Source organism: Olea europaea, unplaced genomic scaffold (assembly GCF_002742605.1).
Source record: "Olea europaea var. sylvestris unplaced genomic scaffold, O_europaea_v1 scaffold3365, whole genome shotgun sequence".
NCBI classification, from domain to species: Eukaryota; Viridiplantae; Streptophyta; class Magnoliopsida; order Lamiales; family Oleaceae; genus Olea; species Olea europaea.
Genome location: NW_019252640.1, coordinates 29975 through 45425, shown reverse-complemented (window position 1 = coordinate 45425; position 15451 = coordinate 29975). Strand labels below are relative to the sequence as shown.

Here is a 15451-nt window from a genome sequence, read left to right as displayed (position 1 = left end):
CTCTCTCTCTCTCTCTCTCTCTCTCTCTCTCTCTCTCTCTCTCTCTCTCTCTCTCTCTCTGTAGTCGGTCGAGCTTTCCTAATAATTTTTTATTTTTTCTGCATGTTATTTAGATTTGACAATTCCATGTCTCAAAACCCCCGACAGGTATAAATCATTTAGCTTTTATTTGATTATTTTCTGTATATAGCTACTAGAGAGGAATATGTGATTGATGCACTGCTTACGCATTTCTTTGGCTGCAAAAAATACTTTGTGGACGAGTTTGATAAAAGATTATTTTTTTTAGACATCTTGTAAAAATCTGTTGATAATTTTTTTCTAGTTTGTTTTCTAGCAATGATGTTCTCTTCCAATATGTGTTGTTTAAATGTTACTAGTTTGAAAATGCTAATGACAATCACATCTAGAAGGACATAGAATTATGCTCGTCTCATTTAGCACTTGCAATTTTATTAATGCATTTTGGTGTTCGACTGTTTGTTAATACAAACTTCTTTGGAAGTTTGAATGAGTTCTCATAATGATTATTGAAGTTGCATTTGTTCAGATATGAAGCATAAAATTTGTATTTTCAAGAATAATTGATTTGTTAACTCTTGGTTCCTTAAATTTGATAGAATGTTAAGATTATGTACTGTTTGTGCTGTGATCTTTTAATCTTATGGTCTAGTGTGCGAATAATCAATAACTTGTCCAGCAATTCTCTATGCACACAACATTATACTGTGGAGGCCTTGTTTAGTATTATTTAGTGCATATTTTCAGCTGGATAAGCAATATGTCTATCAAATATATTGAATGAACTTTATCCAACTGTTTTTTGTCTAAATTTCGTTTCAGATGCTTTTTCTTCGGTGATATTTCCTCAAAAAGGAACCCAACGGCTTATTTGACATGTATATTTTCCCTGTATGATCACTATCGAAAGGAACACTGTATGAAAAGCACGACTGACAGCCATGATAGTGCTGGACTGCCACTTGTCATAAATACCCCTGGCTGGGTTAAAGGTGTTTTCACCGTCAATCCTTCTATTTTCTCTTGGCATTATGCTTTAATTTTAAGTTTTTTAATTACTCATGCTTAGTGTTAAACTTGCTCGTTCTTGTATATATAGATGTCATACCGTCTCTTTTTTTGTCAGGTATTGGTTATGAAATACTGGTGGACATGTTGAAGTATATTTCTCCTACACATGTGGTTAAAATTTGCATATCATCTGAGATCAAGAACTTACCAGCTGGGGCATTTTGGTTAGACGAGGGAAATACTAATAGAGTTACTGTCATTGAGATCAATTCTGCTCGTCGGGACCATTTGAAGAGATCGTATGTTCTTTGGGTTTTCATTTTTATGTTAGAATATAGTCTACTGAAAATTGTTTTTACCTAGTCAATGTGAATTATATGGGGTGGTCTAGAGTTCTTCAGAAGGTATAAGTTTGCCCATTGTATATTTTCTAACAATTAGTCTTTTCCAGGTTGCTGGTACAAAAAGATTCTCGTCTTCTGAGAGATTTACGTGTAATGGCATATTTCAGACAATGCTTTCCTAGTGAGATGGATATCTCCACAATTAAGGAACTAGCTCGTGCATTAGCCGCACACCCTCCATACGAAATTTCTATATCTAGTGTCAAAATGAAACATGTTCATTGCGAGGTATGTTCAACTATCTGGCATCTTGACATCATTTGCTGAACATCAATATACGTCAAATTTTATTTTATTTTTTCTAATTTACGATGGTCATAAAATTCCATTATCTAGGAATGAATTTTTTGATAGTGCAATATCTTACTTTTAGGTACCAAAGACTGAAACTTTCTACTGCTTGAATGCGACTATTATTGGTCTGGCAGTTAGTTCTGGAGTTTCTGATGAATTACCTCATTGTGTTGGCTTGGGTTGGTCCCCTTGTCTGAACTTTTTATACTTGTCCTATGCTGCTTTTGATTCTCGTTCTTCTTTAAGTTTTATATTTGAATCATCAATCATTATATTATTTCACGTGAAGGCTCAGTTTTGCTTTTCCAAAACCAGGAATTGTGAGAGGCATTGACACTTTCAAAGGCTTGCTCTATGTTATTACCCCCGTTCCACAGCAGACTCTAGCGAATGTTGATCTTTTGCTTCAAGGCTTCATTTCAATTCCTACTTGTTTACTGCAGGTACACCTCTTTCCATGACTTGCCTTTCATTTTTATTTTTTTCTGTTTGCAGCATACAAAATTATGTTAGAAGTCTAAATAAAAATAGTTTATAGAGCAAGAGAAGTTAAAAAGCAAATTATTCAATTTGCATACTCTAGAGCAAATGAGACTTTTATTTGCTTCTTTTCTGAGCTAATCCTAGGCAACATATGAACTTTGGTGAAACATTACCATGTTTGGCTTAGCTAAAATTAGATTTTTAGTAGATTTTGATAAAAGTATGAAATGTGAGATTGAAAAGTGAATAAAAGTTGTGGGTCCTTAAAATGTGCGGCTGAAAATGAGTTTAAAGAAAAATGAATTTTAGGAAATGGGTGCCATAATCACTCTGCATTTTTGAAGCGATCATTCACAAATGATAGCCAAATTAATCATCAAAGCAGTCGATAATCTGTCAGCATTAGCAAGCTTAGTCGTAATTTGCAATGACCCGACTTTAGCAGCAGTCTGAGTAAGGTTTTAAATGAAGCTATATTTTCATGCTCAAATGAGATTAAGGTCAAGACTAATTTCGATTGATGATTTCTAGCCTCTGAATCAAAGCTTTTTGTATAGGAGAAAGCAGTAGAAAGGGCTGGTGGAAATAATGCTGGCAATTAGGAGAAAAAATGAGCCAAAAGTGTTAACATAAAACCATAGCCTCTTTTTGGTACATATTCTTTAAAACTTATTTTTCTCCAAACTTCTTTTTCAATCATACATTCTCACAATAAAATAATTTTGCACGTGCGCACATAATTTTTTCCTACTTCTTAACCACATTCTCTAGAAAAATCACTTCCGACAAAAAAATTTCTCAAAAAATCTACATAAAAATGCCCTTCGTTTCATACTCTTTTAGAATCACCATGTGCAACCAGCAAATTAGTGAATTTCTGTGCTTTTGTGGTTATAGATAGACTTGATTTATGATTGACTAATGACGATTCTTGAATTCGATTATTGTTTTTGTATATTTTGGGTTTATTTCAGTTTGCTTGGGCCATTGACCTTGAATTGGCTACAAGGATTCTTGAATTTGTCTACAGCTCCTTCAAATGAGTTTTATGCTTGCCTAAAATTGCTTTATCCTCCCCTTGTTTTGATTTTGTTATCATTTTTGCTTGTCTAGGTATTTGTATCTCTCGAGTTTTTAGTTCGAACTCTCTTTTTCAGGTTCAAGGCTGTATTTCCCCTTATATGTCAGCAAATGTTCTATCTACTAATTAGGAGCGAAGGCCAGTAGTCGAAGTCCAAGAGTTTTTATACAGTCTCTTCTACAACTATCCGAGATGTTAGCTTCTTCACTTTTGTCACGTTTGACATTTATTGCTCGACACTCAATTTACGTAATTTATAGATCGAAAAACATGTTACAATGAGTTACTGTACCAACCTAATTGTTGTTCACGAGTCTTGCGTACTAGACATGTTATGGTTGTCCATGTATGTGCTTGTGAACATTAATTTACTGTAGCAGGTCGAATTTAACTTTTATGTTCGACTTTTGAGTCCCACAACTTATCTAAACGTGTATAACTTCGCTTATAAGAAGCTTATCTTTTTTAAGTCAACCCGAGCACGCTCTCAGTAAGTTCACTTTGGTCAGTGTCGATGCTCAAGCAAGTCAGCAACCATTTGATGGAAGGTTTTTGTCATTTTTTAAAAATTTCTGTCACTTTTTTTAATGTTTGTACTATTTTTTTTTTCTGTCACTTTTTCCAGTGACAAATAAAAATGATAATGTATGTAACTTTTTTAAAAAGCAACAGTTAAATCTAAAAAGTGACAGTGTTACTTTTTAATACTTTTCATTTGATTTTTTCAAAAGACCTGATTTTAGTGGCATTTCTGCAAGTTGTCCTTACACTACTACCAAACTACTTTTGCAAACTTGGGTTAGACCAAATATTTTTTTTCTTCTCTTTATTTCTCTTTGGAAAATTGACACAAATAGCATTAGCTTTTGGTACTTCAACACACACATATAGCCCTTGTTTGAGTCACATTATTTTCATAAAAATATATTTTTGAATAGTGTAATGACGAAGAAAAAATTTTGATTTACATGCATAATATCTCATTGTGAGAATTTGTGTTTGAAAATGAGTTGGAGAAAAAAAAATGTTTTGCTTCAATGGTTGTCAAATGGGGGATAAATAAGAACTCTACGATAAATAAGATTTTTTTTTTAATTATCGTTGAGTTCAAATTCATGATTAAAAATGAAATGTGTTTTAAGTGGGACGGTTGAATTTTATTTTTGCATTATTATTTTTTTTTTTAAAAAATTATCTTATCAAAAGTATGATAAAATTCAAAAGACAGATCATATTCGATCAAATTTTATGTCGCGATTTGTTTTTTAAACAATTTGATAAAACAAAATAATTGATGTTGAAAATGTAACGTTCTTGTGAATATGTCATCAGAAGAAGTTCCCTTCTACAACATTATAAAGTTTTATGCAAGAAAATTTAAAAAGAAAGTTCTTTGTAATGCTACTAACTATTTACTTTTAAATTAGAGAAAAATAGAATACTCAAGTCATATTCGAATAGTTATACAAGTTTTATTAGAACGAGTCATATGTTTTCAAGGTCTCTAGAGTAATTTAATTTATACAAATTTCGTTTTGCTTCAAACATAAACGTTGATGAGTGCTCCACAATCATTATATTTATACCACTTAATTCATTATTTTGTTACCCTTGAGAATGTTTTAGAGCATTTTAATGTGTATTTTGATGTTATGATATAGGTTTATTAAATTGAAGGAAATCGGCAAAAGTTGGCGAAATTGGATGAAAGGACCAAGTTGTGAGAGATCCAAAGTTCGGGGACTAAAATGCAATTAATCAAAAGTTGTGTCGAACCTTGCAATGAAGATTTGAGAGTGTTGGGGAGTCAATTGGATGAAGAAAGATGTCAAAGGGGTCAAATTTAGTCAAAATATGATCACAAATCAATTTCCAACCAACAAGTTATGCTTCGGAGTTTTAGCCTCATATTGAGATCCATTTTTGACATAGCAAACGATTGAATTGGAGAATGATGCCTGAAGCAAAGTTGTAACCCTTTGAATTAGTTTTCCAACGCATCTTGAATCACTTCAATCGGATATCGGACGAGAAAGTTATGCTTGAAATACTGAAAAACGCGCAGAATGTCTTTTCGACCGAATTGGCGCTGCAGCGCCCAGCTTGCTGAAATTATGCAGAAATCATGGTGCCACAGCACCCAAATTGGATGCCGAAGTTCCACCTTGCGATGGAAGAATTTTACAATCTTTGGACTCTCTTCACGGCCCAATCCAACCCTATTCTTTCCAAGATTTGAAGAGCATATAAACACCATTCTAAAGCCACAACTTCAAGAGGGAAACGACCAAGAGTAAAGGGGGAGCCAACCGGCAAAAACATAGAAATCTGGAATTGGAAGAGAGCTTCAACCACCAGGAGATTGAGAAGAGATTCCGCCAGCAAGGACAACACTTTGAAGAAAGACGGCTGGATACAATTGGACATGGCTAGAGAATAAATAAAAGATGAAATTAATTGAGATAAATTGGCAAACTTTGGGAGAAGAAATCAAGCGGCAACAAAACGAGTTTTTCTAATCCTTTTTCTTTTCCATGTTCCTTCTTTATAATTTATGCATGTCGATTCTCTTAATTATGAACTAAGCTTTAATTCTAGGGTTTGATGTAACTTACTAAAACATGTTTTGATTCTGATTTAATTATTTCAATTAATCTTTTCAGTTATTTATTTATGTTATTCTTGCACAATGCTTTCAATTAACTGATCACTAATTGAATGATTTGATACTTTAAATTTCGGCGCTCGAAGCGTGATCTAAGACAACATAACCTAAATTTTGTAGGTTTCAAGAAAAAATGAGAAATCTTTGAGACTTGTTTCAATTAAGAACCACGTGCTTGATGATTTTTATATTTTAGTTCGGAAAGAAGATATTGGAATTAAAATATAGAAATAGATTCTATTTGGCACTCGAAAGAGGGAAATTGAACCAATTTAGTGATCTTGCCTATAAAATTTGGAAAGATTGATAGAAATAGTTATAACGGTTGAAAAACATTGTCGATAGTACGGTGAATCACTCTCTAGACATTCATAATTTGATAAGAAACTTTATAAATTGCCCTTGTTCACTTTGCATCGTTCATCTCATTTATTTTAATTTAGCAATAAAACATCGATTCAAAAAATTGATTGTCTAAATAAAGTGAAAGTTAAAATAATTATAGTACTCGATAGGATTCAAATATCAATACCTATGGGTTCGACACTTGTATTTCAAATATTACAAAACTTGACACCGTACACTTGCAGTTAAAATCATGTTGCATAAATCACGTGGCAAACATGCACAAGTTTTATCTATTCTTTTCGAATTCTATTACAAAGTAAGTGTTTGGATAAAATAATTAGTAATTTTTATGGAGGAAAAATATTGAGTTTCACGGAACATGTAATTAGCCCCTTTTTGACGTCCGTTTTTTGGGGATATATGTTTTGGGAAATAATTTTTTGAAAAATATGTGGTTAAAAAATTTACGTATAAAGTTATTAAATGAAAGAATATGTAATTGAAAATAAATTACAAAAAAAAAAAGAATTTTTGAAAAAAAAAGAAAAAAGAAAAAAAGAAACAGAAAAAGAAAGAGCCCAAATAGGAGCTTAATAAATTTGTAGTAATTTTGAATATTTGTAAAAATTAATACTGAACTTTTACTTAATAGATAGAAAAAATAACTTTTAATTTTATACGAGTTGATGATGATAATTACTTTTTTCTTGATATTTTCCATTTAAGGAAATATTCACACAAGTCTAATTTTTATTTTTACTATTTTTGTCAAATTAATAATATTAGTATTCTCTTTAAAATTTTAATACATTTTTCTCTTTTTTTTTTACCACATATTCTTTAATAAAATAATATTACACATAAAAAATATTCCTTCTTTTTTAACGACACATTATTTCAAAAATTACTATTTCAAAATATTTTTTATCCAAATTTTTCATTACAATGGCAATTAAAGGGGCTAAACCTAAATCCTTTTCATCAATTATAATTAAAAATAAAATAATTACAAACAAAAACCCTTCCTCTCCTCTGCCATTCAATTCAAGTTCGTCTCTCTCAAAACTCAAAAAAGTACAAGACTCTGCTACACACGCCTACAGCGTGGCTGCCCCCACGCCACTGCCACGGAATATACATATAAATGTGATGCCAAGTGTATGTATTGATATACAACAGGAGAGGAGAAAGGGAAGAAATAGAAATCATTGTTACCGCTAAAATGGCTGAAACTGAGAATTCATCACCCGAAATATTCGTTCCTGAAGAATGGTCTAATGCAGCGGAAGCCATAACCAATAATTCAGATTATTCAAACCCTCCATCTGTTTTTGTTTGCGGCCCCAAAAACAGCGGCAAAACCACTTTCTCCCGCCACCTCCTCAATGTCCTACTTCGAAGGTTTTTTTTTTTTTTTTTGTTCTTAACTGGGTTATTGGTACTTCGAATTGTAGGTGACAAGTAATTTGATAAATTTGTTGTTTTTTTGATACTTGGATGAATTTCTGGCGATATTTAATTGTTTTTATTTTATGTATAGGTTTATTTGAATGATTGGAACTTGTCCATTTTTTCATATTTTTATTGGTTCACAAGCTGGAGTTAAAATATGAAATACATCACCATGGTCTTATATTTATGCCTGCGTGTGTTGATTTACAAAATTTGAACTTGAACACGTTTTCGCATTGAATTACATAGAGATCAATCTATAGTGGTGTGGATATGCCCAAATCATCAGGCCTACAAACGTATTCTTTGTAGTACATATATTCCTTTGAATCGGTAGATGGTGCCCGCACGGATAAAGAGATATATGCACAATAACATTATTCATGTGAGAGTGGGTTGTATGATCTGCAAAATTGGTTGTATAATCTGCAAAATTGGAGCTTGAATTTGTTTCTCATAGACTGTATTTGTAGACTGATGAAATGGTGTAGGAAGAACCTGGTGGAGTCCCGATTTGTCATTAATTAATAGAGTAGATGTTCAATGTATGATTTTTGTGTTTCAGGTATAGCAAAGTTGCTTACCTGGATACTGATGTTGGGCAGACGGAATTTACTCCTCCTGGTCTTCTATCGCTTATTGTGGTTGACAAAGTAACTCCAGGTACATCGTTACTGATGCTCTCTCTCTCTCTCTAGTCGGTCGAGCTTTCCTAATAATTTTTTATTTTTTCTGCTTGTTATTTAGATTTGACAATTCCATGTCTCAAAACCCCCGACAGGTATAAATCATTTAGCTTTTATTTGATTATTTTCTTTATATAGCTACTAGAGAGGAATATGCGATTGATACACTGCTTACGCATTTCTTTGGCTGGAAAAGATACTTCGAGGACGAGTTTGATAAAAAATTATTTTTTTAGACACCTTGCAAAAATGTGTTGATAATTTTTTTCTAGTTTGTTATCTGGCAATGATGTTCTCTTCCAATATGTGTTGTTTAAATGTTACTAGTTTGAAAATGCTAATGACAATCGCATCTAGAAGGACATAGAATTATGCTCGTCTCATTTAGCATTTGCAATTATATTAATGCATTTTGGTGTTCGACTGTTTGTTAATACAAACTTCTTTGGAAGTTTGAATGAGTTCTCATAATGATTATTGAAGTTGCCTTTGTTCAGATATGAAGCATAAAATTTGTATTTTCAAGATTAATTGATTTGTTAACTCTTTGTTCCTTAAATTTGATAGAATGTTAAGATTATGTACTGTTTGTGCTGTGGTCTTTTAATCTTATGGTCTAGTGTGCGAATAATCAATAATTTGTCCAGCAATTCTCTATGCACCCAACATTATACTGTGGAGGCCTTGTTTAGTATTATTTAGTGCATATTTTCAGCTGGATAAGCAATATGTCTATCAAATATATTGAATGAACTTTATCCAACTGTTTTTTGTCTAAATTTCCTTTCAGATGCTTTTTCTTCGGTGACATTTCCTCAAAAAGGAACCCAACGGCTTATTTGACATGTATATTTTCCCTGTATGATCACTATCGAAAGCAACACTGTATGAAAAGCACGATTGACAGCCATGATAGTGCTGGACTGCCACTTGTCATAAATACCCCTGGCTGGGTTAAAGGTGTTTTCACTGTCAATCCTTCTATTTTCTCTTGGCATTATGCTTTAATTTTAAGTTTTTTAATTACTCATGCTTAGTGTTAAACTTGCTCGTTCTCGAATATATAAATGTCATACTGTTCTCTTTTTTCTTTGTTTTTTTTTTATTTTTATTTGTTTTTATTTTTTATTTATTTATTTTTTTGTGTCAGGTATTGGTTATGAAATACTGGTGGACATGTTGAAGTATATTTCTCCTACACATGTGGTTAAAATTTGCATATCGTCTGAGATCAAGAACTTACCAGCTGGGGCATTTTGGTTAGACGAGGGAAATACTAATAGAGTTACTGTCATTGAGATCAATTCTGCTCGTCGGGACCATTTGAAGAGATCGTATGTTCTTTGGGTTTTCATTTTTATGTTAGAATATAGTCTACTGAAAATTGTTTTACCTTGCCAATGTGGATTATATGGGGTGGTCTAGAGTTCTTCAGAAGGTATAAGTTTGCCCAGTGTATATTTTCTAACAATTAGTCTTTTCCAGGTTGCTCGTACAAAAAGATTCTCGTCTTCTGAGAGATCTACGTGTAATGGCATATTTCAGACAATGCTTTCCTAGTGAGATGAATATCTCCACAATTAAGGAACTAGCTCATGCATTAGCCGCACACCCTCCATATGAAATTTCTATATCTAGTGTCAAAATGAAACACGTTCATTGCGAGGTATGTTCAACTTTTTGGCATCTTGACATCATTTGCTGAAGATTAATGTACGTCAAAATTTTTTTTTCTAATTTACGATGGTCATAAAATTCCATTATCTAGGAATGAATTTTTTGATAGTGCAATAACTTACTGTTAGGTACCAAAGACTGAAACGTTCTACTGCTTGAATGCGACTATTGTTGGTCTGGCAGTTAGTTCTGGAGTTTCTGATGAATTACCTCATTGTGTTGGCTTGGGTTGGTCGCCTTGTCTGAACTTTTTATACTTGTCCTATGCAGCTTTTGATTCTCGTTCTTCTTTAAGTTTTATGTTTGAATCATCAATCATTATATTATTTCACGTGAAGGCTCAGTTTTGCTTTTCCAAAACCAGGAATTGTGAGAGGCATTGACACTTTCAAAGGTTTGCTCTATGTTATTACCCCCGTTCCACAGCAGACTCTGGAGAATGTTGATCTTTTGCTTCAAGGCTTCATTTCAATTCCTACTTGTTTACTGCAGGTACACCTCTTTCCATGACGTGCCTTTCATTTTTATTTTTTTCTGTTTGCAGCATACAAAATTATGTTAGAAGTCTAAATAAAAATAGTTTATAGAGCAAGAGAAGTTAAAAAGCAAATTGAGCAAATGAGACTTTTATTTGCTTCTTTTCCTCCTTTTCTGAGCTAATCCTAGGCAACATATGAACTTTGGTGAAACATTACCATGTTTGGCTTAGCTAAAAATTAGATTTTTACTAGATTTTGATAAAAGTATGAAATGTGAGATTGAAAAGTGAATAGAAGTTGTGGGTCCCTAAAATGTGCGGCTGAAATGAGTTTAAAGAAAAATGAATTTTAGGAAATGGGTGCCATAATCACTCTGTGCATTTTTGAAGCAATCATTCACAAATGATAGCCAAATTAATCATCAAAGTAGTCGATAATCTATCAGCATTAGCAAGCTTAGTCGTAATTTGCAATGACCCGACTTTAGCAGCAGTCTGAGTAAGGTTTTAAATGAAGCTATATTTTCATGCTCAAATGAGATTAAGGTCAAGACTAATTTCAATTGATGATTTCTAGCCTCTGAATCAAAGCTTTTTGTATAGGAGAATGCAGTAGAAAGGGCTGGTGGAAATAATGCTGGCAATTAGGAGAAAAAATGAGCCAAAAGTGTTAACATAAAACCATAGCCTCTTTTTGGTACATATTCTTTAAAACTTATTTTTCTCCAAACTTATTTTCAACCACACATTCTCACAATAAAATAATTTTGCACGTGCGCACATAATTTTTTCCTACTTCTTAACCATTTTCTCTAGAAAAATCACTTCCGACAAAATTTTTTCTCAAAAAATCTACATAAAAATGCCCTTCGTTTCACACTCTTTTAGAATCACCATGTGCAACCAGCAAATAAATGAATTTTTGTGCTTTTGTGGTTATAGATAGACTTGATTTATGATTGACTAATGACGATTCTTGAATTCGATTATTGTTTTTGTATATTTTGGGTTTATTTCAGTTTGCTTGGGCCATTGACCTTGAATTGGCTACAAGGATTCTTGAATTTGTCTACAGCTCCTTCAAATGAGTTTTATGCTTGCCTAAAATTGCTTCATCCTCCCCTTGTTTTGATTTTGTTATCATTTTTGCTTGTCTAGGTATTTGTATCTCTCGAGTTTTTAGTTCGAACTGTCTCTTTTTCAGGTTCAAGGCTGTATTTCCCCTTATATGTCAGCAAATGTTCTATCTACTAATTAGGAGCGAAGGCCAGTAGTCGAAGTCCAAGAGTTTTTATACAGTCTCTTCTACAACTATCCGAGATGTTAGCTTCTTCACTTTTGTCACGTTTGACATTTATTGCTCTAGACACTCAATTTACGTAATTTATAGATCGAAAAACATGTTACAATGAGTTACTGTACCAACCTAATTGTTGTTCACGAGTCTTGCGTACTAGACATGTTATGGTTGTCCATGTATGTGCTTGTGAACATTAATTTACCGCAGCAGGTCGAATTTAACTTTTATGTTCGACTTTTGAGTCCCACAACTTATCTAAACGTGTATAACTTCGCTTATAAGAAGCTTATCTTTTTTAAGTCAACCCGAGCACGCTCTCAGTAAGTTCACTTTGGTCAGTGTCGATGCTCAAGCAAGTCAGCAACCATTTGATGGAAGTATAAGCTAGAAATCACCTGATTCTCTAACTTTATGAGGAAACTCTCGTAAGTGAATTATGAATTTTATTCTTGTGTAACCTAATCAATTCGATTAGGCACTCGATCTTTGACAACATTGAGATCATTGAGAAACTTAGAAGTTGTATACAAAATTTCCAAAAAATAAAATAAATCTCAAAATTCCAAAATTTTAGCCAAAAGAAAAGAGGAGTTTGGTTTCCTTGGGGAGATTGACCGTTAATTCAGGTAAATGGTACGCTTGGCAGTTTTTCTATTTTTCAAACACCCTTTACCATATATAGCTCAAATCAACACCACCATTAAGTTTTTCTGCAATCAGACAAATTTGTTCATCTTCTTCCTCGTACAGACGAGCTAGAGAGAGAGAGGTCATGATCTGGGGATGGTCATGATCTATCTCGTTTAGTTTCACTTTTTTTGTATCAATCTACGATTTGGGATTTTCCTCGGTAACTGTGTAAAGATGCGGGCTAAATCGTTCAACGGCTTTATCGAAGAGAGGTTGGGAAAATTCCCACATTTTGTGATATATGCCATTCTAGAATGGGTGATGATCATTTTACTCTTCATCGATGGGTTTCTCGCTTTCGTTTCCAATGAATATGCCAAGTTTTTCGAGTTGAGAATTCCGTGCTTGTTATGTACGAGGATTGATCATGTTCTCGTTCGTAGACATTCAAGTTTTGACTACAACGATTCCATATGCCCGGTTCACAAGAAGGACATCTCGTCCCTCGCATACTGCCATGTGCACAAGAGGCTATCTGATATTCGTAGTACGTGTGAAGTTTGCCTTCTTTCGTATGCAACGGAGAAAGATTCTGATTGCGAACAGTACAAGTCTCTAGTCGGGATTTTGCACAAAGATATTGATTTGTTCGTGGGAGATAATCCGAGAACGGGAAAGAAGGATGAAACCAAGCACTTGGACGACAAGGGTGGGATTCGTAGATGTTGCTGTAATGAGCCTTTGAAAATAAGACCCTCCTATAAGTATAACAGAAGTTTATCGATAAATGCTCCAACTCCATCTCCTCGAGTATCCTTACTCAGAAACGAGGATGGACGAAACATAGAATTGCCTCACGTTAGGTACTCCGAGCTTAGATTCACATCAGATGCCGAATCAGAACTTCCTGAGGAATATGCTCCAAATGGAGATGATCAGAGTGAGTTAAATTGCTCTACTATTTTCTTTATTTTCTGTTAAAATGAAATGTATACATTCTCTTTCACTAATCGAGTCCATTAACAAATTTTTTGATAAGGTCGACTCTACAATACTTGACACTTCAAAGGAAAAAGTTTCTTGTCTACTTTGTTCTATCCTATTATGTATTGCATGCCAAACGTGCATTGATACTTTCAACATAACATTATTAAACTTCTGTGTATAAAATCGTTGCTAAACTGTTTTGTCCCTTCAAATGGACAAATTTTCAATGCCAAAGATATTACATGAAATTCGAATCCTAATGGCTCGTTTGATAGGAGGATTGAAAAGTACTTGACAATATTTTTAAAAAAAATAAAAAAATAAAAAATCTAAAATCTTGCTTATTATTCAGTCCAATCCTATTCAGCACGCATAACAGACATGCATTGAGTACATTTTTCTGTTGTTTTAAAGTAGGTAGAGAATGTGGAAAAGCTGCTGTTGTTTCACTGCTACCAGATTATGAGGATTATGAAGATTTTTGCAAAACCCGGAGTTTTGTTCGAGGAGGAAACAAATTTTTCGGGATTTCATTGTCCGATTCAACTCAAGCCAGTCCTAAATGGGCTAACAATGGAGCTCGAAAACAATTGGTTGACAACTTTTCCGAGCTTAATGTTGCAAATGTTCATAATGAGACAGACAGAAACATATTGAGTTGTTTGAAGAGACAAGTTCGTTTGGATCGCAAGTCCCTAATAGAATTATACATGGAACTGGACGAAGAACGAAGTGCATCTGCAATTGCAGCGAACAATGCAATGGCTATGATTACTCGACTGCAAGCAGAGAAGGCAACCGTCCAAATGGAGGCCTTACAGTACCAGAGAGTGATGGAAGAGGAGGCCGAATACGATCAGGAAGCTATGCAAGTAATGAAAGACTTGCTGTTAAAAAGAGAGGAAGAGATAAAGGTTTTAGAGTCTGAACTCGAGGCGTATAGAGAAAAATACGGGCATATCAAGAAAGTAGGCCGTGGCAGTGTTGAAGCTGATGCTGATGAAAATTATCAAGAAATAAAATCCCAGTCCTCGTCATCTTTCGGTGAGAAATCAGACTGTGGTAGCTCGAGTGGAGAAAACGAACGTCCGTATGATAGATCAATGGAATATGGAGAAGGGATTTCCGATGAATTACAGTTAGATTTTGAGAATGAACGGTCTTATCTTTTAGGTCTTTTAGCTGAACTTGAGAAAAAGATAAACGCACCTTTAGATGAAAGATCTGATATCTTAGAGGTCGATGCACTTGAGCATGAAGACGGGACCAAGGTCACACTTCAAAGAGAAGTGTCCACAATTAGGGAGAGGTTGAGAGCTATTGAAGCAGACAGTGGTTTCTTAAAGTATACTGCAATGACACTACAAAGAGGCGGTGAAGCAACTAAACTATTGATCGAGATAGCTCAGCATCTTAGGAAGCTTAGGCATTCGAATAAAACTTCCTTAGACGACATAAATGCATGACATTTTTTTTGTCCTAAAGGTGATGTCTTATTTTATTTTGTCTCTTCTCCTTGTTGGTGTGACACTGTTGGCATATTTGGTAAGTTGTACTAGGCAGAATTGGACAATACAATAAATAAGATTTTAGCTTCCTTTTACTGCCTGAAATATAGAGTAATCCACCTCACAGTTTTTAGGCGGTTGATCACAAAGAGATCATCCAGGGAGTATAAAAGGAAGAAAAGACATAGAGCAAAGAGCCCGAATCAAAAACTCTCGAACAGAGAACATGTAACTTTAAATTTCTTAGTTTAGATTTAAACACTTCTTTCACAGTAACTCGTGTACTTGCGCTCCTTGGAGGCATTTTATTTTTATTTTCCAATTGTAAAGTCATCGCCAATAAAAAACGCCCCTTTTTGGGACTTTGTCTCAAGAGGTTTGTCCCTTACACAATCGTCTGATCCCTTTTTAATTGTTAGCGACTAA

General features: G+C 33.9%; 3 protein-coding genes across 5 annotated transcripts; all 3 read left to right on the top strand.

The window, feature by feature from the left end:
* The first annotated feature begins 42 nt into the window (after positions 1 to 42).
* LOC111385990 (polynucleotide 5'-hydroxyl-kinase NOL9-like) lies at positions 43 to 3768 on the top strand. 2 transcript variants are annotated; one of them, XM_023010413.1, is made up of 7 exons: positions 43 to 147; positions 844 to 1013; positions 1148 to 1331; positions 1484 to 1664; positions 1810 to 1909; positions 2046 to 2173; positions 3371 to 3768. In XM_023010413.1, exons 2-7 carry the CDS (start codon positions 941 to 943, stop codon positions 3422 to 3424), a joined length of 720 nt encoding a protein of 239 aa, XP_022866181.1. In that variant the 5' UTR covers positions 43 to 147; positions 844 to 940; the 3' UTR covers positions 3425 to 3768. The 2 variants fall into 2 exon arrangements, with proteins under 2 accessions (XP_022866181.1, XP_022866180.1); XM_023010412.1 differs by lacking the exon at positions 3371 to 3768 and adding an exon at positions 3188 to 3275.
* A 3550-nt stretch (positions 3769 to 7318) lies between these two features.
* Positions 7319 to 12127, top strand: LOC111385987 (polynucleotide 5'-hydroxyl-kinase NOL9-like). The gene is made up of 9 exons (XM_023010410.1): positions 7319 to 7708; positions 8325 to 8422; positions 8507 to 8540; positions 9236 to 9405; positions 9596 to 9779; positions 9931 to 10111; positions 10251 to 10350; positions 10487 to 10614; positions 11805 to 12127. The coding sequence occupies exons 1-9, from the start codon at positions 7530 to 7532 to the stop codon at positions 11856 to 11858; spliced, it is 1128 nt and encodes a 375-aa protein (XP_022866178.1). The 5' UTR covers positions 7319 to 7529; the 3' UTR covers positions 11859 to 12127.
* A 76-nt stretch (positions 12128 to 12203) lies between these two features.
* LOC111385986 (probable myosin-binding protein 5) lies at positions 12204 to 15130 on the top strand. 2 transcript variants are annotated; one of them, XM_023010408.1, is made up of 2 exons: positions 12204 to 13470; positions 13935 to 15130. In XM_023010408.1, exons 1-2 carry the CDS (start codon positions 12765 to 12767, stop codon positions 14981 to 14983), a joined length of 1755 nt encoding a protein of 584 aa, XP_022866176.1. In that variant the 5' UTR covers positions 12204 to 12764; the 3' UTR covers positions 14984 to 15130. The 2 variants fall into 2 exon arrangements, with proteins under 2 accessions (XP_022866176.1, XP_022866175.1); XM_023010407.1 differs by having other exon boundaries at positions 13932 to 15130.
* Positions 15131 to 15451: the final 321 nt, after the last annotated feature.

What these genes read in the sequence shown, in the direction of transcription:
- LOC111385990 (XM_023010412.1), top strand. Translation starts at nt 941, where the DNA reads ATGAAAAGCACGACTGACAGCCATGATAGTGCTGGACTGCCACTTGTC. An exon ending in ACCTCATTGTGTTGGCTTGG is followed by an intron (nt 1,910 to 2,045) that starts GTTGGTCCCCTT and finishes TTCCAAAACCAG; the next exon opens with GAATTGTGAGAGGCATTGAC. An exon ending in TTCCTACTTGTTTACTGCAG is followed by an intron (nt 2,174 to 3,187) that starts GTACACCTCTTT and finishes GGTTTATTTCAG; the next exon opens with TTTGCTTGGGCCATTGACCT.
- LOC111385987 (XM_023010410.1), top strand. Translation starts at nt 7,530, where the DNA reads ATGGCTGAAACTGAGAATTCATCACCCGAAATATTCGTTCCTGAAGAA. An exon ending in TACCCCTGGCTGGGTTAAAG is followed by an intron (nt 9,406 to 9,595) that starts GTGTTTTCACTG and finishes TTTTTGTGTCAG; the next exon opens with GTATTGGTTATGAAATACTG. An exon ending in TGAAACACGTTCATTGCGAG is followed by an intron (nt 10,112 to 10,250) that starts GTATGTTCAACT and finishes ACTTACTGTTAG; the next exon opens with GTACCAAAGACTGAAACGTT.
- LOC111385986 (XM_023010407.1), top strand. Translation starts at nt 12,765, where the DNA reads ATGCGGGCTAAATCGTTCAACGGCTTTATCGAAGAGAGGTTGGGAAAA. An exon ending in TCCAAATGGAGATGATCAGA is followed by an intron (nt 13,471 to 13,931) that starts GTGAGTTAAATT and finishes GTTGTTTTAAAG; the next exon opens with TAGGTAGAGAATGTGGAAAA.